This window comes from Entelurus aequoreus, linkage group LG05 (genome assembly GCF_033978785.1).
Source record: "Entelurus aequoreus isolate RoL-2023_Sb linkage group LG05, RoL_Eaeq_v1.1, whole genome shotgun sequence".
Taxonomy (NCBI): Eukaryota; Metazoa; Chordata; class Actinopteri; order Syngnathiformes; family Syngnathidae; genus Entelurus; species Entelurus aequoreus.
The window spans coordinates 69,135,153-69,160,364 of record NC_084735.1 but is presented as its reverse complement, the minus strand read 5'-3'; the positions used below and the strand labels follow the sequence as shown (position 1 = coordinate 69,160,364).

The 25,212-nt window shown below is 36.9% G+C and overlaps 2 protein-coding genes across 4 annotated transcripts in view; both read right to left on the bottom strand.

Moving 5' to 3' along the window:
* Positions 1–20: 20 nt before the first annotated feature.
* rnf14 (ring finger protein 14) lies at positions 21–18,717 on the bottom strand. Of its 2 annotated transcripts, XM_062048749.1 has the most exons (9): positions 18,624–18,717; positions 17,246–17,401; positions 11,609–11,739; positions 11,337–11,529; positions 8,681–9,057; positions 8,391–8,619; positions 1,412–1,584; positions 1,188–1,318; positions 21–1,109 (listed from the first exon to the last, which is right to left on the bottom strand). In XM_062048749.1, exons 2-9 carry the CDS (start codon positions 17,391–17,393, stop codon positions 1,049–1,051), a joined length of 1,443 nt encoding a protein of 480 aa, XP_061904733.1. In that variant the 5' UTR covers positions 17,394–17,401; positions 18,624–18,717; the 3' UTR covers positions 21–1,048. The 2 variants fall into 2 exon arrangements, with proteins under 2 accessions (XP_061904733.1, XP_061904734.1); XM_062048750.1 differs by lacking the exon at positions 18,624–18,717 and having other exon boundaries at positions 17,210–17,320.
* Positions 18,718–21,076: 2,359 nt separating this feature from the next.
* The window catches only part of hspa4a (heat shock protein 4a), a 31,106-nt gene continuing 26,970 nt past the window's right edge, over positions 21,077–25,212 (bottom strand). For both annotated transcript variants that reach the window (XM_062048746.1, XM_062048747.1), the window contains one exon: positions 21,077–21,960. In XM_062048746.1, the coding sequence (XP_061904730.1) occupies positions 21,763–21,960 (198 nt within the window). In that variant the 3' untranslated portion in view covers positions 21,077–21,762. The remainder of the gene's footprint in view (positions 21,961–25,212) is intronic.

Here is a 25,212-nt window from a genome sequence, read left to right as displayed (position 1 = left end):
GACTCACACTGGATGCATGATTTGAATTTCAAGTGGGAACATTTATTTTGAAGCACAATGCGGGTTCAAGAAAAAAGTCCATGTCTTCTGCGGTAGCAACGTTAACAAAAAAACTAAAAGATAGATATATTTCTATATTCAAATAAAATAAAAAAAAGTACTGTGCAATAAAAGTTGTGTTTTGTAAATGATGCTCATAATTCTGTGGCTCCACCCTTTAGATTTTAGCATTTGGCATGGTTGCACAAGAAAACAGTAGACCCTGAGGAACCCCCTTCATTATTTCTTTAACAACTTTAACACATAGTCTTGAATACTGTCACAATAAGTATAAAGGTAAACTATTCATTCCACAAACTAAGCATAGGCTGTGATCACTGGTGTTCTAGTCATTCCAACCAACCTTATCAGCACACAGTGATTGTTAACTGGATCACCATCACTCGTGGACCAGCTTGCTTATAGAATCAGATACTTTTATAACAGTCAAAGCCCTGTCAACTGTGGACAGGCCCACTGTATGAGGTTCCTCCATAAAGTCCTGCACTTCTAATCATTTGTCAAGTAGTCTAATGGGTAAAGCAAAACATAAAAAATATGGATCACGTTGGAAACTGCATTGCTTCCTTAATTGAGAGACATTTTCATGGGGATTTTGTATCATTATTACTAAAATAATTCTAAGTGGTTTATTTAGTTAATTGATTACTTTGTTTTCAATGTATTTATTTTAAATTATATGTTTAATGCATATTTTTGTAATTTTTGTGAATTGATGTTTGAGCGAGATTATGTGTGGGGTTTTGTAATTTAATAAGCTAAGGAAACAATTTGAATACAAAGTTAGCATCCTTAGCGTTAAAAAGGCGGCTTTTGTATGAATGAAACGTGCGTGTGTACCTAATAAAGCGGCTTATAAGTGTAGAATCATGAGGCCTGACCGTGATCTCATAGCAGCGTCACTGCATGACGCATAAGGTGACAGTCCATGAAAAATAGACTGTGGTGTGAGATAAAGTGCATTGAGGCGGACGATAAACCAGAGACATCAGTCCTCTTCGTCACTCCATAAGGCATCGTCTTCATCTAGGTCCACACCATGGAAGAGCCTAGAAAGAAAGTCAGCATGTTGAGATGCGAGATAACAACGTAGGCGTCTTGACTATGAAGAGGAAGGAATGACTCACTGGTTAAAGCAGGGTGATTGTGGGTTGTGGAAGTGACTGTACGGGTTGGCTTTGTTGAGGAGGCCCAGGCACAGCCAGCAGAAGTAATGGCGGCACGAGGTACACGTCATTTTGTTGCAGCCGTCTACTTTCTGAACATGGGACAAAGCAAAAGCAGTTTATTCAAAATGAAAAATATCTGTGGACCCTGCTGTGCCACGCTGTGATCAGCAGGAGAAGCCCACCTGTATGTTGGTGCCGCAGTGAGGGCAGCCTTTGCAGTTCTCGTTGAGCCAGTCCCTGCTAAAGGACTCCTCCACCGCCTTTTGGATCACTCTTTTGCCAAAGCGTTGCTCCATAAACTTTTTCCCCTGCGGAGTGGCCGACAGGTACTCGTCTCGGAGGCTACGTAGATCCTCTATAGCACCGGACAAGGAGAAAAAAAAAAAAGAAGAGCAAACGTGACATGAGATTTGACTGAGAAATGCCAACACGTTACCGTGGACTAACATTGCATTTCATTCTAAAGCAAGGCTTTTTTAACTACCAGCTCGATTCTGATTGCTCTTTGGCATATTCTAAAAATGTTATCATCGTATTCAAAAATACTTGAAGCTGTAATTGCTGCCAAAGGTGCATCAACAAAGTATTGAGCAAATACTGTTGAGTTTGAGTTTGAGTTTGAGTTTATTTCGAACATGCAAGCATACAACATGATACATCACAATTTCCAGTTTCTCTTTTCAACATGTTCGAAAAGGAGTAGGAAGAAGCAGAGCTTATTTAATCCTACCCCTTTTCTTTACATAACAGTTGCTGAAACTTTTTTTATTCACTTCCTGTTCTCAATTTTTTCACAATAAACTCCATATGTAATCACAATAAAAATAAATAAATAAATAATAGTAAGAATTTAATAATAATAATTGGTGAAGAAAGTCATATTTCATATGATGAGATAAGTAAGATTACTTTAAGAATGAATGAATGAATGGATGAAATAAATTGAAAATGTTTGTCATGGTTCTTCTTCTTTGTACTTTGTAAACACTTTAAGTTTGAAGAGTTTCTTGAAGTGGATCATATTAGTACATTGTTTGATTGCTTTGCTTAATCCATTCCATAATTTAATTCCACATACTGATATACTGAAGGTCTTAAGTGTTGTACGTGCGTACAAATGTTTTAAATTACATTTTTCTCTAAGATTATATTTCTCCTCTTTTGTTGAGAAGAATTGTTGTATATTCTTGGGTAGCAGGTTATAGTTTGCTTTGTGCATAATTTTAGCTGTTTGCAAATTCACTATGTCGTGGAATTTCAGTATCTTTGATTCAATAAATAAAGGATTTGTATGTTCTCTATATCCAACATTATGTATTATTCTAACTGATCTTTTTTGTAACACCGTTAATGAATGAAGTGTACTTTTGTAATTATTTCCCCATATTTCTACACAGTAGCTCAGATATGGTAACACTAGTGAGCAGTATAGACTATGAAGTGATTTTTTGTCTAGAACATGTTTTGCTTTATTCATTATTGACGTGTTTCTTGCTACTTTATGTTGTATATTTTTTACGTGAGATTTCCAGTTCAATTTATCATCAATCATTATACCTAGAAATTTGGTTTCATTTACTCTTTCAATTTCTATTCCGTCTATTTGTATTTGTGTTTGTGACTTTCTCTTCTACTATTACCAAATAGCATTATTTTAGTTTTACTAAGATTCAACGATAGTCTGTTTTTGTCAAACCATCTTTTTAATTTGTTAATTTCTTCTGCTATTATTTGTATTATCTCCTGTGTGTTCTCTCCTGAACAAAACGCTGTTGTATCATCCGCAAATAATACTAACTTTAAATCTTTTGTAACTTTACAAATGTCATTTATATAGAGATTGAATAATTTAGGTCCTAATATTGATCCCTGAGGTACACCACAGGATATATTTAGCGTTGTAGACATGTGTTCGCCTAGCTTCACGTATTGTTTCCTGTTCGTTAGATAACTTCTTATCCAGTTTAAGACTAACCCTCTGATGCCATATCATTCTAGTTTTTTGATTAAAATATTGTGATTAATTGTGTCAAATGCTTTAGTTAGATCCATAAAAACTGCTGCTGCACATTTTTTACTGTCTATTGCATTGGTAATTTCTTCTGTAATTTCAATTAAAGCCATTGAAGTTGAGACATTAGCTCTGTATCCATATTGGTTCTCTTCGAGTATTCTATTTTTATTTATGAAACTCTCTAATCTGTTATTAAACAGTTTTTCAATGATTTTAGAAAATTGTGGAAGTAAAGAAACAGGTCTATAATTTGTAAATTGATGTTTATCTCCAGTCTTATAAATTGGTGCAACTTTAGCTATTTTCATTTTGTTTGGGAATGTACCTGTTTGAAATGATAGATTACTAATATACATTAATGGTCCTGATATCTCTTCTATAACCTTTTTTATCGTATCCATATCAATTCCATTACAATCAGTTGAAGTCTTAGATTTACATTTTTTCACGATTATAACTATTTCCTCCTGTGTCACATTACTGAGGAACATGGAGTTGGGATTTCGCTCTATGGTATCATTATAGTCCTCAATTGGAACTGGGTCTGGAATCCTTTCTTCCAATTTTGGTCCAATATTTACAAAATAATTATTGAAGCTTTCAACTACTTCCTTTATGTTGTCATTGTTTTTATTTCCGTCTAAAAAGTATTGAGGGTAGTCCCTCTTTGTGCCTTTTTTAATAATGCTATTGAGGATGCCCCATGTTGCTCTCATATTATTTTTGTTCCTGTCCAATAATTCACTGTAATATTCTTTTCTACATGATCGTAGTATTTCTGTTAACTTGTTTTTATACTTTTTGTACTTAATTTCTGCCTCTATAGTTCTTTGTGCTATAAATTCTCTATATAGTGTATTCTTCTTCTTACAAGCATTTTTTAATCCTTTTGTCCATGGTTGGTTATTCTTTCTCTGTTTATTACTAAGTTGTATCCATGGACAATGTTTGTCATAAAGTATTATGAACTTGTTTAAGAAATGTTCATATGCTTCATCAACCTCTTTTTCATTGTACACATTGTCCCAATCTTGCTTTTGTAGCTCAATTTTGAAAGCAGTCATCCTCTTCTCTGTGCACAGTCTTCGAAATGTCCTTTTGTCTTCCATTTTCTTCTTGTAGTGTCCATCATATATTGTAAAAACTGGCAGATGATCACTAACGTCGGTAATAAGTAGACCACTTGTAGTGTTATTGTCAAACTCATTGGTAAAAATATTATCAATAAGCGTGGCACAGTGTGCTGTGATTCTACTTGGCTTTGTGATTTTTGGATACAAACTGATGCTGTACATTGTATCAATGAAGTCATCAATAGACTTTTGCTTGTTAGGGTTCAATAAGTCAATATTAAAGTCACCACATAAGAACATTATTCTTTCACCATTATCCATGTAAGTAGCCTTGATCCATTCTTCAAATGTTTCTATACTTGACTTAGGTGATCTATATATACAACTGATGAAAATGTTTTTGCTTTTTTCCTGACATATTTCAATGGTTATACATTCTAAGATATTATCTATAGCAAATGACATGTTTTTTACCACTTTGTAGTTCAGGTTCTTCATCACGTACACAGCTACTCCTCCTCCATTTTTGTTGGTTCTGTTGATGTAGTTTAGTTCATATCCCTCCAGATCAAAATCTATTCCTTTTTTATCATCAATCCATGTTTCTGTAACAGCAATCACTTTGAATGGTTCGTTGATGTGTTCCAAAAAGTTCTTAATGTTGCTGTAGTTTGCATACAAGCTTCTGCTATTAAAATGAATAATTGACAATTTGTTATCGCAAGTAATGTTGCTATTATATTGATCATCTGTATAATAAAAACAATTATTACTGATGTGGGAGAAAAAATTTGTATCTGGATCTATATCATTTTCCAAATCCTGGTTTTTGTAATCTTTGTTGCAGAAATTTTTTAGTTCCATATTTTCTTGTTCAACAATCTTTGATGTTGTTTCAATAATCTCAATAAGTGTAGGTGAATGCAATCCTGAATGTAGGTCCTCTTGTTTAGTCGTCCCTTGGAACATAGTAGTGTCGATGTTGAATTTGGGTGTTTGTTTTCTGTCAGAGTCCATTATCATCGTTGTTTTGGTAGCTGTGTAAACTTTAAAAATTGTCCAGGTCCTTGATGTCATGGACAACAATTACTCTTGCTTCTGGACCTCCATTCAGCTTGATGTAGATTTTACAGTTGGTGCTCCAAGTTCCCTGGATTTTTCCCTGCCTTCTCAAGTCGCGTGCTTTCTTGGCGATTCCAGCATTGCGTTTTGTGAGATGCTCATTCATGTACACATTTGTTCCCTTCAGCTTCTTTCCCTGTCTCAGCAATGCCATTTTAGATTTTCTGTTTACGAGTTTCACGAGCACGACTGGAGTGGCGTTGTTGTTTCTTCCGTTCAGTGGGATGCATGTTTCGATGGTATTAATGTCAATTTCAATTTCCTTTGATTGCAGAAAGTTGACCACTTGCTGTTCTGCTGAGATCATATCCATTTCATCTGGTTCACCTTCATTATTCACAGCTTTCGCATAGGATCTTGGTTTAATTCGGTGCCCAGTCACGATGATATCATTCATTCGTTTGTCCTGATCCATTTCATCTATGATATTCCTCAGCATGTTGTTGTCTTCTTGAAGGATCTTCATTTGTTTGCTCATTTCAGTGGCTTCATTATTTCTTCTGTTGTTCTGAGATTGCAGATTTTGTATATTTTCCTGCAGACTTTTCACATCTTGTTGGTGTTCTGTTGTTACTTTTCTCAGATATTCTTTCAATTCTTTCATTTCTTCTTTCATTTCTTTCAATTCTTTAATTTCTTCTTTCATTTCTTTAATTTCTTCTTTCATTTCTTTCATTTCTTCTTTCATTTCTTCAAGTATTTGTATTATCACTTCTTGATTCCCATCATGTCTTGTGTCCAACCTCAAATCTTGTTCCCAGTTGTGTTCTGTAACAGCTGACCCCGAAGGTTTCGGGATTTCAATCTTTCCTTTACCTTTTCGCATCGCGGCAGTCACTGACGTCACTGCCTCTTGCTTGTGTCTTAACGGCAGTTGCTTCTTTAGCGACTTGCGGCACTTTAACTTGTTTTTTCCAACAATTTCGTATCTTGCGCCGTTCAGAGATCAATTTGAGGTTTCAGCCTGTCAACTTATATCACTCTGCGACGTCGGGATCACTTTAAAACAGCTGTAAACTCTCCGTAGCTTTTGGTTGCTAGGCAACCGCTCTGAACTGCGGCAAGGCGCCTTTGGCTTGAGTCTAACGGCTCTCTCAACTCGCCTTCTTTCAGCGTACCAGTGCCTCTCAACTGACCGAAATCAGATTGAAGATGCCAGAGTACTCTCCTGTGGCTGTGATCGCAAATCAGTGGTCAAAATCTTCAGATTTAACAAAAAACTCCGGTAGCAAGAGCGGAGCCTTTCTCTTTTGCGTCCTTTCTCATTGACAGGAAGTGACGTTTTGAATACCTTTCCAGACATGTGAATTTTTAGTTTTTTAGTTTAACAAATTAGCAAAATTGGAAAAAAAAAAATGTTCACATTGTCATTAAGGGGTATTGTGTGTCGAATTTTGAGGACAAAAATGAAGGTACACCATTGAGGAAAAAGGCTATAACATAACAAATGTGGAAAAAGTGAAGCGCTGTGAATACTTTCCGGATGCATTGTATGTGTCTCCATACACAATGTGGAGTCGCTCCCCTAAGTTAATAATAATCACCTACATTAGTGCAAATAAACTGCCTTTTCTAGTTTATTAAGTGTCGTTAATATCAAGTATCATTATCCCTGGAAGACGAGGTTAAACATGTTGCACACAGAGTGAAAACCAGGAGCAGGCATGAAAATAGTTAAGTTCGCTTTAAACAACACCAAGAAAGAAGTGCTTTGTAACAAATATTAATATGAAATTAACAAGTAGATTAATAAGAGTCTAGAGAGAGGGTGATACAACTGTTGGTGTGTCAACATTGTCGGTGTGTCAACATTGTCACAGTCAGTACACAACAGGTAAGAGGAGGGCAGATCCATCCATAAATTAGAGGCGTCGATACCAGAGGTACTATCAGCATATAATTGATACAAGAGTAATTAGATATTTTTGTTTTCTCAATGATTGTGTTGCTGTATTTGCAAATGTTTTCAAACTCAGGGAGTAATTCTCTGGATACAGGAAGACTTTGAAGGCAAAAACCATGTCATAAATAGTAGTTTTTGCTTTTGTTTAGTTATTGTGTACTATTGACTTTGTTTTGATCAAACAATTGTATGTAATAGAATAAAATAGGGAACTAGTTGAAATAGTGTTTTGATATTGTTGCACTGTCAATAGCACTCACCATAAATGAATGGAAATATTTACAGTTACTACATGTGATCGGTTTTGGACAATCTCCCTCATGTACAAATAATCAATATAGGAATCGGCAACATAAAACACTGATCGAAAAATCTACACTATTATAAAATATGTATCATTAGATATTGCACTAATCTGCTTTGGCACCTATAATGTAAGAACTAAAATGTCCATTTTTTGGTTGAGATGATTCAGCTTAAAGTACTTGTTTTTCCACTCGACAGGTACTCTAAGAACCCCCAAACACAGTGCCGTGGCACATTAGTGTGCGGCACGAGATTATCAGGTGTGCTGAGTCCAATTTACCTAAATTATTAGCATAACACAAACACGCGCACTAGCTTTAGGTGTTGTTAGCTAATAATAGCCATAACAACAACATGACTGTAAATTGTTCGTTGCTTCTCTTAGACTGCTTTTGTGTGTAAGCACGCACTCCCTGTGCGTACATGTTGACGTGACCGGATGAGTGACAGCCATAAACATCAATCCTTCTATTCGGGCCGGTAAACATTTTTTGTTACATAACCTTTGTAATTGTGAAAAATATAGACAATTGTCAAACAAATGTGTTCTGTTAAACCACTAATGATAACATAAGCTAGCTTGTGGTGTTCTTGTTATATTTATTGTTTTGAAAATTGTTATTGTAAAGAAGTTGCCAACAGCACCTTTAACCTTGCGAACATGCTTGAAAGATGACAGTATAAATTCGTATCAAAGTGGTTATTCTGTAGAGTATGCATTGAGAGTATGCAAAGGAAGTTACCTGCAGGGATCTTACAGTGGGACACCCCGTGATAACCCATTTTGCACAGCGTACAAAAGGCATACTTGCAGGCAGAGCATATGCCCATGGTAGTGTCTGGCTCCACCATCACCGGCGTGCCGCAGGAGTGGCGCGGACAGTATACAATATCTGCCATGAGATCCAGACTGGATTGGAGCAGCAGACGGTCGTATCGGGCAAACAGCTCCTCGTCCACTAGTTGCTTAACCTGAGAGGTGGGAGTGGACGTGTAGATTGTGGTTGGGATATAAGGTACACATCAGTCTTACCTGCATAGGCGTAGCTATTGATGTGCATTTAGGCTCCGGGCAATTAAGGCACTGAACGTTGCCGTCGCGTATTTGGATCTGGAAATATTCCCTCACGCAGTCTTTGCAGTAGACATGCTGGCAATCCTTGAAGCAGATGCAGTCGGCGCCCCGCTTCTCCACAAAGCAGATGCTGCAGCAGAACATGGTACAGTCAAACGCCCTCTGACGCTGAGCCTCGTCAAAGTCCAGCAGCTGAGGTAGGAGGTCGGCGTGCACGTCCACAGACACGATGGCCCGTGGGTCCAGGTGGCAGGACGCTAAAGGTTGCTGTTCTGACTTCTTCAACTCTCTTTTCGTTTCTGAGTTTTCACAAGGGCTTCCGACCTGTGTCACGTCTGGGCAGAATTGTAAAAAAAACACATCAGAGAATTGTAAAAAAAAAAACACATCAGATCGTTCTGTTTTTACTTCCTTTACAATTGGAATTTTCCATTCAATACTACAAATAGTGGAGGACAATTCTTTCTTGTGACTTCCAAGAATAAGTTTGCATGTTGTTAATTATTATTGGGACCTTCCCTTTAAAAGTGAACAATCCACCAGAATCCTTTAGTTCTTAGGCTGTCTAAAATGATGAGAGAGGTGACTAGAATTGAAGAGTAACAATGTATTTTACAACAAAGGAGTAAGTATAAACAATAGCAATACCAGTGCTGGGAGAGCGAACTGAGCCGTGTTAAGGTCGGAGCAATCTCTAAAATGGCCGCCCGCCTCTCATGCTTTTGTCCATTTTGCCTGTTGCGCTTTGGCAAGGCGAGGCTGGAAACTGGAAGTTAACTTGGCGTGTGTGTGCAGAGCGCACACACGTTTTCCTCCGCTCTCGCTCCTGCACCTGGTACTTCATGACGCCATGGAAACCATAGAGAATAACATATTTGTGTGTGTACATAGATAACAAACAGGGTGAGATCATTGTTTTCATCCTTCTTGCAAAAACGAAGGCCAAAGCAATTTTTTCCCAAAGCATTTTACTCTGCTCAAAGGAGGAAAATATTCCTCTGACATTAGAAATGTTCCTATCAGGGTTTTGTGCTGCCAATTCCGAGCACATGTATTAACTGTAAATGTTTTCATGTATTTATGGTAGATGCTATTGACAGTGTAACAATATCAACACAATATTAAATACAATTAGTTACTTATTCTATTTTTATTACATATAATTGTTTGAGCAAATCAAAGTTAACAGTATACAATAACTAAAAAGCAAAAACTACAATCTACTACTCATTTAAATGCTTTGGTTTTTGCCTTCAAAGTCCTCCTGTGTCCCAAATAAATTATTCCCTGAGTTTGTAAACATTAACAAAAACTATTGCCAATTAACACGCCTGTTCTCGGCTTACTCTTACTCTGTGTGAAACCTGTCTCGCCTCTTACCTGCATATTATGCAAAACCAACTTTTCTTACCTATTGGTACCTGCTGTTGTGTATTTGGGATCAGCGTAAGCCCGAAAATTGTTAATCAAACCGTGGAGACATTGCAGAGATATTTATAAAACAATCTTGCCTTCCTCCCTACTTCTTTCAATCAAGCTTTTTGTATTTTGCAATACCTATGACATTTTTCACGCCGATGATGTCACCGGATTATCCACATATGGTATAAATTTACCCATTTCCCCGTTGTTGTCTGACACTGTAGTCACTAAGCTCCTTATTTTCCTCTATCCTCTTGTTGTTTAGCAGACTGGCTCATACATGCGCATGCATCCTCCGCTGTTACAATTTATAATACAAAGTACCGTGTAGTTCAAACTTAAATCTGTTCGAAGACTTTATATGGAAGCGCTAAAAACTACAATGTGGATGACAGGGAGAAGACGCAGTCAAAGTGGAGGCACGTAAATAAGACCACCACAAAACGGCGCATCTAGAAGAGACGGTCAGAAAGCGGCTTAATAACGGTCTGTAAAACATAATTTATGCAACATTTTCACCAAAGAACCACCATTACATGTTATGTAGACCACGAAGAAGTGTTTTAAATATAGAAAACAACTCATAAAATGGCCCCTTTAAGATACTAAGAAATGCAGTTTATTTGCTACATTGGAGGTGATTATTATCAACTTAGGGGAGCGGCTCCACACTATCTGATAGCCGCCTCTGTTAGTCAAGTGACCAAAAATAAATACAAAATAAAAAAATACAATATTTGATCAGCTGCAGGTGATCAGCGTTGAAACACAATAATCGTCAATGGCCGATCACTTACTACTGCCGATACTGTTTTAAGAAACTATTTTACCATTTTAGTCTGACAATAAGTTCAGTAATGTAAAACTAGTCACCCCTATAATAAGAAACGCAAATGTGTTTGCAGAGTGATACTGCCACCAAGTGGTGTCTTTTAGGCAGTGTGCGTGCTGTAATGTATTTACATTAGTATTTGCTTGATCAGTATGCTCTTGATTTTTTTAAATAAATTGTATTGTTTTGTATTACAGCCTGTTTGTTGGCTTCACACAAAAAATAAAGAAACAAATTATACGTGTTAATTTAGTCTAGTGAGATTTGCTTAAGTCTCAAATGATTGATGCCACATTAGTTATCAAATGTTAGTCAAAGTAGAATTGTTATGAAGAGGCATTTCAGTAAAACAAGTCCTACTTGTGGCTGCATGGTCAGCTTTCCTGCTGCGCTCTCCGCTTGCCTTATTTCCTTCTCTGATGATCAGGAGAGGAGACTGGATGCTGAGGAAGTCCAGAACCTCCTCGCTGAGGAACTGAATCCATGTGAAAAGAACAACGCAGCCTCGGTTCTCCTCCCATAGTTGGTCCAGATGTCTGCACAGAGAGCTCATCTAACAAGGTAAGAAACCAGCAATAAAGGACAAAGCGCAGATAGAACCGACTGAATTAAAACTGATGTTTGATCCGCACCTGTCCTCTGGTCATCCATTTAGAGCTGAGTGTGAATACTGGTGGATGTGTGGATGGGTAGTCTACAGGAAGCTCAAAATTAAGAACCAAAGGCGGCAGGAAGCTGATTTTATATTCGGCTTGCTTCTCTCCTGCAAAAAAATACATTTTGATATTTTTTTTTAGTTGCAAGAAAATGCGTACCATGTTTAACAACCCACCCCATGATGTTGGTATGAGTGTATTTGACGTTGGCTGGATCTCCACAGTGGTCACTCAGTGTTTTTTTAATGCTTGATCGGGCTATCATGAACAGCGACCAGACCATTTTCAGAGTTCAACTGCATTTGTGTTGTTCTCATCTCCAAAGCAATACTGATGATGTCGAACACATATCCTAGTTCATCCACAATATCGAACTTTTGTACCATAAAGCTCTGACCGAATTTGGCAGGTTTACACTCAACAAAACTCCCCTGCAAAAAATCTATGGTGATAAAATGTTCATTGGAATCGCTATTGTAATACAAGTTATACATTCATCTGTGAGTCTACAGCATGGGTGTCAAACTCTGGCCCGTGGGCCAAATCTGGCCCGCCGAGTAATTTCATTTGGCCCTTGAGGCAATATCAAATTAACATTACATCTGGCCCGCCGGTATTAAACAGCGGCGGTGCCGCTGTAACACAGCATTCACCGCTAACATACTTGCGAACCCTCCCAATTTCACGGGAGACTCTTGGGAGACTCATCTATATTGAAGGCGTGCCTTAAAAGGCAATGCCTAGCGTTCCTGTCGTCTCGTTCACTTATTCCCCATATTATTATTATTATTATGCGGCTTTTAAACACACAGACATAGGGCTGCAAGACATACTTATACGTAGTCAACAGCCATACAGATCATACTGACGGTGGCCATATAAAAATTTTTGATACTGTTACAAATATGCGCCACACTGTGAATCCACACCAAACCAGAATGACAAACACATTTCGGGAGAACATCCGCACCGTAACACAACATAAACACAACATAAACACAACAGAACAAATACCCAGAACCCTTTGCAGTACTAACTCTTCCGGGACGCTACAATATACACCCCCCACTACCCCCAATGGTTAATGGTTGATGGTTGATTATATGACCGAAATAAACTTATTTCATTCATTCATTCATTCTTTTATTGCTTGTTCCATATTCAGTGTTAAAGCAAATCAGTGTAGCAAACTGAGCAATAATTAACATTTTATTCATGCACTTTCTCTTGCTACTTCAAGGCTTGAATGTTTGATTCATTCATTATTATTTTATTTTCAAATGTATTATTAGCCTGTGGAAAAACTTTATTTTGATATTTACCTCAGAAGGCTGCACATAGAAAAGAGGCATTCAATTTTTATTTAAATTTTATTTGATATGCCATTGATATTTTTTAATTATTATAATTATTATTTGAAACTCAATTTTGCATGTCACTATAAAGTTATATAAGCCTTGCTTGTTCAATATTCAATGCAAAACTTGTTTGGGTCCCTATTAAAAGGTTAATTTTTTCAACCTTGGCCCGCGGCTTTGTTCAGTTTGAAATTTTGGCCCACTCTGTATTTGAGTTTGACACCCCTGGTCTACAGAGTATCTTTTAAAGGCCTACTGAAATGAATTTTTTTTATTTAAACGGGGATAGCCGATCTATTCTATGTGTCATACTTGATCATTTCGCGATATTGCCATATTTTTGCTGAAAGGATTTAGTATAGAACAACGACGATAAAGATTGCAACTTTTGGTATCTGATAAAAAAAAGGCTTGCACCTACCGGAAGTAGCGTGACGTAGTCAGTTGAACATATACGCAAAGTTCCCTATTGTTTACAATGATGGCCGCATGAAGTGAGAGAGATTCGGACCGAGAAAGCGACAATTTCCCCATTAATTTGAGCGAGGATGAAAGATTTGTGGATGAGTAAAGTGCAAGTGAAGGACTAGTGGGGAGTTGAAGCTATTCAGATAGGGAAGATGCTGTGAGAGCCGGGGGTGACCTGATATTCAGCTGGGAATGACTACTTTAGTAAATAAACACAAGACATATATATACTCTATTAGCCACAACACAACCAGGCTTATATTTAATATGCCACAAATTAATCCTGCATAAAAACACCTGCGTGTTTGTTATGCTAGCTCCTAGCTCCTCTGCTAGCTCCTAGCTCCATAGAACACGCCAATACAATTCAAACACCTGATCAACACACACAATCACTCAGCCCAAAAGACCGTTTACCTAACCCAAGGTTCATAAAGCTTATATATTTTTAAAAAGTTACGTACGTGACGCGCACATACGGTCAAGTTATCGAATGTTTAGCAGCCAAGGCTGCATACTCACGGTACCTGATATTCAGCTGGGAATGACTACAACAGTAAATAAACACAAGACATATATATACTCTATTAGCCACAACACAACCAGGCTTATATTTAATATGCCACAAATTAATCCTGCATAATAACACCTGCGTGTTTGTTATGCTAGCTTCTAGCTCCTCTGCTAGCTCCTAGCTCCATAGAACACGCCAATACAATTCAAACACCTGATCAACACACACAATCACTCAGCCCAAAAGACCGTTCACCTAACCCAAGGTTCATAAAGCTTATATATTTTTAAAAAGTTACGTACGTGACGCGCACGTACGGTACGGTACGTGTTATGCTAGCTCCTAGCTCCTCTGCTAGCTCCTAGCTCCATAGAACACGCCAATACAATTCAAACACATGATCAACACACACAATCACTCAGCCCAAAAGACCGTTCACCTAACCCAAGGTTCATAAAGCTTATATATTTAAAAAAAGTTACGTACATACGCAAAAAAAAGCCAAAGCTGCATACTCACAGTAGCACGTCTGCGTCTTTGTCATCCAAATCAAAGTAATCCTGGTAAGAGTCTGTGTTGTCCCAGTTCTCTACAGGCGTCTGTGTATCCAAGTCAAATGTCCTCCTGGTTAGAGTCTCTGTTATCCGAGTTCTTCCATCTTGACTGCATCTTTCGGGAATGTAAACAAAGAAGCGCCGGCTGTGTACTGTTGTGGCTGACTACGTTCGAAAAATACGTCCATTTCGCACCGACAACTTTCTTCTTTGCTTGCTCAGCTTCCTTCTTCATAATGCAATGAACATGATTGAAACAGATTCACGAACACAGATGTCCAGAATACTGTGGAATTATGAAATGAAAACAGAGCTTTTTCGTATTGGCTTCAATGTGGAAGGCATACCCGTGTTCGCCGGTCTACGTCACGCGCATACGTCATCCTCAGAGGCGTTTCGAACCGGAAGTTTAGCGGCAAATTTAAAATGTCACTTTATAAGTTAACCCGGCCGTATTGGCATGTGTTATAATGTTAAGATTTCATCATTGATATATAAACTATCAGACTGCGTGGTCGGTAGTAGTGGGTTTCAGTAGGCCTTTAAAATGATTGGTTCGCACACCGATTTTTTTGGACCCTTCGAGTGCCTGTCCGACCAGCCATGTTTACTCAAATTTTACGTCACTTCCAATGCTAATTTCCTGAATTTAATCAATTAAAAATACACCGTAACTCTGAAACTGTTTTTTTCCGTTTCTTGTTTAGCAAGCTTCCCAATGATACCAACCTTTTTAAAATGGGGTTGATATTGAGAACGTTACAACATTTCTAACAAAAAGGTCACACCTAAAATCCTGAGCCCCATTGATTTAGAAGTTGACCATAAATTAGAGCATTTTCACAGGTTTTTTAAAAGTCCATAACTTTCTTAATATTTATCAAAGGTAAATGATACTTACAGTACAGGCCGAAAGTTTGGACACACCTTCTCATTCAATGCGTTTTCTTTATTTTCATGACTATTTACATTGTAGATTGTCACTAAAGGCATCAAAACTATGAATGGACACATGTGGAGTTCTGTACTTAACAAAAAAAAGGTGAAATAACTGAAAACATGTTTTATATTCTAGTTTCTTCAAAATAGCCAACCTTTGCGCTGATTACTTTTTCGCACACTCTTGGCATTCTCTCGATGAGCTTCAAGAGGTAGTCACCTGAAATGGTTTTCACTTCACAGGCGTGCTTGAATCTCATGGAGAGAATGCCAAGGCTATTTTGAAGAAACTAGAATATAAAACAGATAGCAAGTTATTTATGAAGTGTCGGGCAGCCGAGGCAACTCTTGTTCATTCATTGTGGGAATGTCAGATAATAAAAGAGTTATGGTTGAAAACAACAAAAGAAGCAATTACATTTCTTAATACAAACATCCCAATGACACTGCAAACTTGCATTCTTGGGGATCTCCATCAATTTAGTAACGTGTCATCAAAGAGTAAAAATGCATTTCTTTCAATATGCATAATAACAAAAAGGGTAATACTAAAAAAATGGATAGATGTTGATAGTCCAACACATACTGACTGGTATACACAAGCAATGGAGATGATATCAGTAGAAAAAACTGCATTTAGCTTAGATAATAATGAGTCATATATTGGAATATGGGATCCATTATTTAAATTTGTTTTAACTATTAAATGAACCAAAAATATGACTTATTTTATCTTTGTGAAAATATTGGACACAGTGTGTTGTCAAGCTTATGAGATGCGATGCAAGTGTAAGCCACTGTGACACTATTGTTCTTTCTTTTTTTTTTTTATAAATGTCTGTAATGATAATGTCAATGAGGGATTTTTAATCACTGCTATGTTGAAATTGTTACTTATATTTATACTGTTGTTGATAATATTCATTTTTGTTTCACTACTTTTAGATTGTTCTGTGTCATGTTTGTGTCTCCTCTCAATTGCTCTGTTTATTGCTACTCTGAATGTTGCTGGGTCGGGTTTGGTTTTGGAATTGGATTGCATTATTATGGCATTGCTGTGTATTGTTTTGTTGGATTGATTAATAATTTAAATAAATACATTAAAAAAAGGTAAATGATACTTACAGTACAGGCCAAAAGTTTGGACACACCTTCTCATTCAATGCGTTTTCTTTATTTTCATGACTATTTACATTGTAGATTGTCACTGAAGGCATCAAAACTATGAATGAACACATGTGGAGTTATGTACTTAACAAAAAAAGGTGAAATAACTGAAAACATGTTTTATATTCTAGTTTCTTCAAAATAGCCAACCTTTGCACGGATTACTTTTTCGCACACTCTTGGCATTCTCTCGTTGAGCTTCAAGAGGTAGTCACCTGAAATGGTTTTCACTTCACAGCCGTGGTTGAATCTCATCGAGAGAATGCCAAGAGTGTGCGAAAAAGTAATCATCGCAAAGGTTGGCTATTTTGAAGAAACTAGAATATAAAACATGTTTTCAGTAATTTCACCTTTTTTTGTTAAGTACATACCTCCACATGTGTTCATTCATAGTTTTGATACCTTCAGTGACAATCTACAATGTAAATAGTCATGAAAATAAAGAAAACGCATTGAATGAGGAGAAGGTGTGTCCAAACTTTTGGCCTGTACTGTATATCGCTAAAATCATCTTTACAGAGCCTGTCTGATAATACTGGTTTCATGTAAATCTATTTTTAAAATGTTACACACATACCTGAATGATATTAGATATATATATATATATATATACCTTTGACAACAACTCTGAAGTCAAGAGGGAGATTCACACAGAGCTGCATCTCCCCTCCTTGAGCCGATTCTTCCCGGTGGAACTCCTCTTCATAGATACTTGCTAAGGCAAGTAGCTCATCGTCCTGATCTGCCTTGTCCTGAGACATTTACATTCCTGGTAAAACAATCACATGTCAGCCAAAACTCAAGTTACGTCATGATGTCAACGTGCCTTAGCTGTAATAATAATAATAATATTAATACATTTATTTTGTAAGGCGCCTTTCAAGGCACTCAAGGGTTGCCGTACATCTCATACAAACACAAAAGCAGCATAAAAACTGTAATAAAAAAAATGAATACATTTAAATTTAGGCAAAGCAACCATTAAAAACAGACACAGGCTCTGACCCCATGGTAGACAGGCAGGCTGAGGTTAGGAATATTGGCGTCTAGGTCGTCAGACAGGTATGGCGAGGCGAGGTTATGGATAGCTTTGAATGTATGGAGGAGGATCTTGTCGTTGATGCAGTAATTGATAGTTGGTGAAGAACGGGGGTGTTGTGATTGATGGCAGGAGTTGTGGTGATTTTACGGGCAGCAGTGTTCTGGACTAGATGGAGTTTATAGAGGAGTTTGTTGAGACGACCAAAGAGTAGGGAGTTGCAAATATCCAGACGGGAAGTGACAAGAAAGTGAAGCAGAATTGCAGAACTATTGGGAGTAAACAAAGGGCAGGGGCAGTTGATATTACTGAAAATACATCCATTTTCTATCACTTGTCCCTTATGAAATGACAGAGTGCTGTCACCCAGATTCTTAACATGGGAGGAGGGGGAGACCAAGGAGATGTTTATGGTGATGGTGGAACTGGGCTGCTTGGAGAGTATGGACTTGAAACTAATGAGGACTACCTATGTGGTATCGCTGGTCATTTGAGGAAAAAGTATAGGCTCCAGCACCCCCCGCGACTCCAATAGGGACAAGCGGTAGAAAATGGATGGATGGATGGATACCAGGATTGTATTTCCTAGCTAAAATTAGCTATCCAAACAAGGCATCCACCCCATCCATTTTCTACCGATTGTCACATTCCTTTGGTAATTAATTTGAGTATTGCCAATATTCTATTTTAATTTTTCTCAAAATATTCAACGCCTCGGCTAAATAACAGCAGTGTGTTGATGTGTAAAGGTTCAAAAGGACAAAAGTCATCATTTGACAGCTCTCAAGCTAGCTAGCTAGCGTAAACAGTGGCTAAACTCTCCACCGCTTTTGCTTGCCATAATAAACGCATACGCGTACTTCTATACATAGAATAGAAACCGAATAGGACCATAACAAAAGGAGTTACGTCAATATATAAAATAATATGCTGAAAATTGTATTTTTCTTGCCTTATAAGAACCAATCGCTATCGAGGCCTGCTTTGCGTCGATTGCATTCCTGTGCTTGTTTCTCACAGTGACACCTACTGGCTGGAAGATGTGTTGCAGGTAACTCACTTCCGTCTAGGACTCCGTGAGGATTTATAAAACAAAATACATTTTGACAACCATAACACTCACACGCTGTAATATTTAAACTCCTTTTTCCTTCGATTATATGATTGTTTCACCTTGCAAATGAGTTAATTTTAAACGAAAAAAAATAAATGAGTCAATATTTACTTCCGCCCACAGCTTGCGTCCTTACCACCGGAAATACCCTTCCACAACAAGAGCCCCAAATATAAATATATCACATTACATATAGCCATACTTGCCAACCTTGAGACCTCCAATTTCGGGGGGCGGGGGCGTGGTTGGGGGCGTGGTTAAGAGGGGAGGAGTATATTTACAGCTAGAATTCACCAAGTCAAGTATTTCATATATATATATATATATATATATATATATATATATATATATATATATATATATATATATATATATATATATATATATATATATATATATATATATATATAATATATATATATGAAATACTACTATATATATATATATACAGTATATATATAATATATATATATATATATATATACTGTATATATATATATATATATATATATATATAGTAGTATTTCATATATATATATATATTATATATATATATATATATATACAGTATATATAATATATATATATGAAATACTACTATATATATATATATATATATATATATATATATATATATATACAGTATATATATAATATATATATATATATATATATATATATATATATGAAATACTATATATACATATATATATATGTACATATATGTATATATACACTATATATATATATATATCTACATCCTGAAAATATGCAAACAAAACTGTGTTTAGATAATTGATACCTCAAATTTGCATAAATAAATCTTAAGGAATATAACATAACTTGGCTTCTGAGAGCTTCAAAATGTAATGAGGAGACCCCGCGGCAGGCCAAGGACCAGATGGGGGGTTTACATCTCCTCTCTGGCCTGGGAACGCTTCAGGATTCCCCAGGAGGAAGTTGCTAATGTTGCTCTGGAGAGGGAAGTCTGGGGGTCTCTGCTGGAGCTGTTGTCCCCGTGACCCGATTCCGGATAAGCGGTTGAAGATGGATGGATGGACATCCGTGTTTCTTTTTTTAATTCACGCGATAGTCAAGCAGCTTGAGCATAGCATTAAAACAAGTGAGAGTAGTTTGAGCAGAAAATGTCATATTACTGTTCTGTACTTTGGTGTTCCAGTCGTTCAAATAGATAAGAAATATATGTCATATGGTCCCGAAAGAAGTGACTCATTGTGGAATACAATCGGACCGCTTGTATCTGCAGCGATCACTTTGTAAAATGTTTGTTTGAATATTTGATTTGTTTGGGAAACTTTCTGTAATGCAATCAATTATAATAGTAGTGTTTGATAGCAGAACTATATCCTTAACAGTATTAATAAACTAGATGAATATATCTCTCGTAGCCTCAACAGCATATACTGAACCTTAATATTGCAGGCAAACATTGCTGAACAACAGGGACATATACAGCTAAGACTAAATATGAACTTCACACCATAAAAAACAACTTCAGACATGAATTGTAGATGAGACTAATATTTGTAGCAGGAAATCAACCGCAAACAAATGTATAATTTTTTCTCATTAGCGTCACGATCACAGCAGCATGGCACTCGTTATGTCAATCAAATACTTGATGCACGAACCTCTTGGTAATGATAAATGGTTTTATATATATTTTTATTAAGAGTGTAAAAATCCACCCCATCTAATTAAAAAAAAAATCATGATCGCTTTTATATTTGCCTCTAAACCTTTCAAACTAAGCCTAAATCTTCAGATTCAGATAAATAACAGTAGCCTAACGGGGTTATTAGACCGTCGCCTGAAACCCGGATGTGCCTCTAGGTCACGTGATTCCATATAGCAACCGAGAAGTGTTATTAATATTATGCAAGCTAAATTTTGCATTCACAAAAGTCAATCTCTTAAAGTAAAACCGAAATTCTCACACTGGTTTAATGATTTCAAGTTAGTAAAATCTTTGAATATGGAAAAAAGTAGAAAAGCCCGTATATTATCTTTAATGGAATAATTTGAAGATGTTTTAAATAAGCCGTTTTAAAATATAGTATATAAAAATATATATGCATTTATTTGTAATTCTTGTTCATTTAAAAGATATTGACTGTTCAACCCTGTTCATGTTTGAAATATTTTGGAAGTGACCTAATTTGTCTGTATATTTTCAATATGCAGTTTGTGTGTTCTATGGTTCAGTAAGAAAAACTTCATCACATTAGGAGAAAAAAAGAGCCCCACATATCCTATCAATGCGATTTGGTTGTTTTGGTTCGTCCAAATGTAATTGTTTTATTGTAAGTCATATCTCACAAGAGCCCATGATCACAGATTGCAAGTATCGTCACAATTTTATGCATACAGTATAGTTGTGCAGTAGTTTTATTAAAAATGAAGAAATTAAAACAAAACTGGCAAGTGTCTCCACACACAGCACTTGATTTGTAGTTATTTGGATTAATTGTATTTTATTTTTAAAGGATAATAAAGCTGTGACAACAATCGTAGCACCAGGAAACATGATTTCCTGGGCCAGCATTCATACTGTGGAGTAGAAACAAAAATGACAAAGCTACCAGAGCGTAAACTACACAACCGTTGACACCCAATTGAAACCTGCATGACAGTAAAAACACAGAAAAAAAAACAACATTTCTTTTGAATCTAAATACAAAATAATCCAGTCGATGTGGAGTGAAATGTAGAACACTGTAACAATACACATTCTTTGCAACATTATTTATACCTTAGTAAGATATACTACAAACATATTAATGAATCCTTTGTGACTGTTCAGTAATAAACATATAGGTGAACTATTTTGTAATTAAGAAATAAAGCAGTATGACAAGAGTAGTACTGATAAGAGACGTTGCTGTCCATGTCCACAATGCCGAGGCTGCTGGATCCTCACGATCAATCTCAGAAGCGTGACGTTCAAATGCAAAAGTTAGTCCATGTCCATGTTGGGAAGTTTAGTCTCCGCCGTAGTTTGCTCCGTGGCTTTTGGTGGGTTTTTGTCTGAGTTGGGGGACTGGTTCTCTGTTCCCTCATGTCCCTCATCTGGCCCATTTTCGGTCTTCTCCTTTGGTGGGTCCACTTTGGGCTTGGGCTTTGACAAGACAAGGTTGCACGCTGTGTAAAGTTCCTATGCGGAAAGAATGAGGACATGATTATCAAAATTATCTCCAGTATCAACCACAAATAAAACTGCATCAAAGTCAAACAAAACTTTGGAGGTAAACCCATCATCATCAAATCTCATGAGACTTCAAGATGTTTAGCTTTTTTAGTGTTCTGTGACACCAATGCAAAGCAAGAGTAAATATAAAAAGTATGATGATAACCATCAGTGTTGGGACTAACTGTTAGTTTCGGCGGTAACTAGTAATCTAACGCGTTATTTTTTATATTCAGTAACTCAGTTACCGTTACTACATGATGAGTTACTGCGTTATTTTATGTTATTTTGTATGTAGTATCGGCTAGAAACAGAAGATCTGAGTGTGTTTTATTGGAGCGCTGCAATGTCGTCCACAAGCCGGAGGCGCGCTCTGTGTGTGTCTGGGTGTGGGTATGGGTGTGGGGAGGGGAGTGTCTGTGTTTACTAACAACAGAGCCGCAGCCCATGTTAAGACCCTCGACTCGAGCGTCTTAACATGGAGATATTCTCACTTCTTTTTTTTGTCGAGCACAAAGAAAAGAAAATTTTAGTTAAATGTAAGTTGTGTCTTGGATCAAAGATCCTATCTACTGCCCAAAACAACAATTCAAATCTGCCTGGTTAGGCTTTGTGTATGTCACGTGTGCCTTCCTAAGGTGAAGCCAGGTTTACAGCTATGTTGTTATTATGCTGTTTGTTACTTATGTATGTTATGTTGCAGCTATTTAAAATAGTTTTGTCAATTTGTTCTGGCCTGAAATAAATTGGCCCTTTGAAACATATCTTTGTCTTTGTGTGTTGTATGTAGACCACATTGCTTAGCAGAGTTCAGTGATGCAAATGCATGTCAAGTTGATCAACAGATTGTATTATTCCCCAGTGCAATAACAGTACTGAAATGAAGGCTAAAAGGGCATTAATGGGAGCTTTTTTTTAAAAAAGGGGAAAAAAAGAAGTAACTAAATAGTTACTTTTCAAAGTAACGGATTACTTTTTGGTGTAAGTAACTGAGTTAGTAACTGAGTTACTTTTGAAATAAAGAAACTAGTTACTGGTTTTCAGTAACTAACCCAACACTGATAACCATAGAAGCGGATGTTGAACCTACTGTGGCATAGGAAAGGGTCTGGCTGCTTAGTACAAGGTGGAAAATGAAGTAAACATATGCAGTTGGGGCTGCGACCATTAATCAACTGAATCGATCAACTCAAGAAGAAAAAAGCTTCAATTTAGATAATTTTACTTCAGTGATTCCTTTACTTAAATTAATTAGCTATTAAAAATTATTAACTAATGAGCATGTATCAAATCTGGACTGAATGGAGTGCCTGGAACTTGAAATATGCGGACATAGTTTCCGCACGGTTGCTGCAAAAGAGCGCACATGAGAGTGGCGGTGTGTGGTATTGTGATCTGTGTGTCAGCAAACAGCAGAGTTTTTAAAATGTTAAAAAAGGTATCAATGTGTACATATTAAAAGTGTAATTTCAATGGTGATGTGCATGTATTAGAAACAAAAAGAATGAAGGTTATGGCAAACAGGAAAAACTAAATTTTTCCCTGAAATATGCATTGAGGCTATAAAGTGTGTTTTATCCAATTACTCGATTAATCAACATACTAATCGATTGATTACTCGATTACTAAAGTGATCAATAGCAGCAGCCCTAAATACAGTACATGATTACCTTCTCTGGTCATCCACAATAAGGGGAAAATCTGCAAGTTATTCACACACCCATAAAAGTTTTTGGCTCGCTCCTACCTCTCCAACTCCGCTGCTAGTTTGACATTCTTCTCCAATTTTGGAGTGTTATAATGCTAATAATTGCATTAACAGCTTTGTAATTATTAGATTAGATACTTTCTCTTTAATGGCTGGTACACTAGTGACAGAAGCTAACACGCCAAACACTAAGTATACTGCAATATGCCTCACACACACTTGTGCATAAAAAGTTAGTTAAAACACTTCCTGTTCAGTTAATAATGGTTTTATGATGGATTAACCTGGAACATATTAACCCACTTTACATATATTCCTGCGGGTAAAGCGTGTGTAAAGTAGACACATTTAATCTTTTCTGACTTATAAATGTTGTTAAAATGTTTGACACTCGTGTTAAGCAATGTCAAAGCATAACATCATAAGGTTCATGCATTTTGGCGTGAGCTTTGGATGCCTCCGTCTGTGGGTTTTTTCGTTCTGACTATGTTGTGACGTCACAGCAAGGTGGACGTACTTATTTGGACAATAAAAATGAAACCCTCAGCCAGACAAGGAAAGTCCTCCCCATCTGCTTCAGGCTTTGAGGAAACACAAAAAAGGCAGGCTAAAGTATTATTTTCATCTAATCGCGGCATTTGCACAATAACACTGACATGCAGTGACACAAATGCTGCTAAAAGCAGCTTTTTTATGCAGTTTGAAGGGATCGGAGAATGTGTCGGTGTATTTAATGTTGTGACCGGGTGAATTAATGTTTATCAAGTTTATTTTTGATCGTGTCTGTAAAAAAAAAAAATAGCGGTGACGACTTCAAGATATATATTTAAACGGTGTACAATTTTAAAAGATAAATTGCGATACTTTTGGAGAGGGTGGTTTCATTTGCAACCTGGGAACGCCTCCAAAATTGAACATCTTACAGGTCCCTCAAAAAAGGGACTGTGGAGCAAAATTTACACCAAAGCACATTTAATGCAGCAGTGTTGGCGTTAACACACTTTTTGTGTCTTTTTATGCATTGAAATCAGAAAGGACTTGAAATTCCGGAAGTCCGCGCGTCTCCAGGACGTGGATTTTATTTTATTTTTTTACCGATTATCGCTTTCTGCCGGTGTTTTGTTTTGTTTATATTTGCCAGGTCAAATTATTAATTATTAATTATTGGTCGACTTCAAAGTAATGCACTTTCCGGTAAAGTTTCTTAAATTTTGATTCGCCGCAAGTTTTATCAATCACAAAAACTGCATTTCCGGTATTAGGACTCCCACTGGTTATTGTTTTCGTCATGGCGAGCAATAAACCCAAGAAGCGAAGCTTCAATGAAAAGTGGCTTCAGGAGCCACTTTTCAGCAAATGGATCACTTATGAAGATGGAAACATGTTTTGCACGCCATGTAAACGGGCTAAAAAAAAGAACACCTTTACGATCGGATGCACTGATTTTCAAAGATCCAGCCTCACCAGGCACCAAGAAACACACTCCAATTTGGGTCCCTACACTTGCGCTC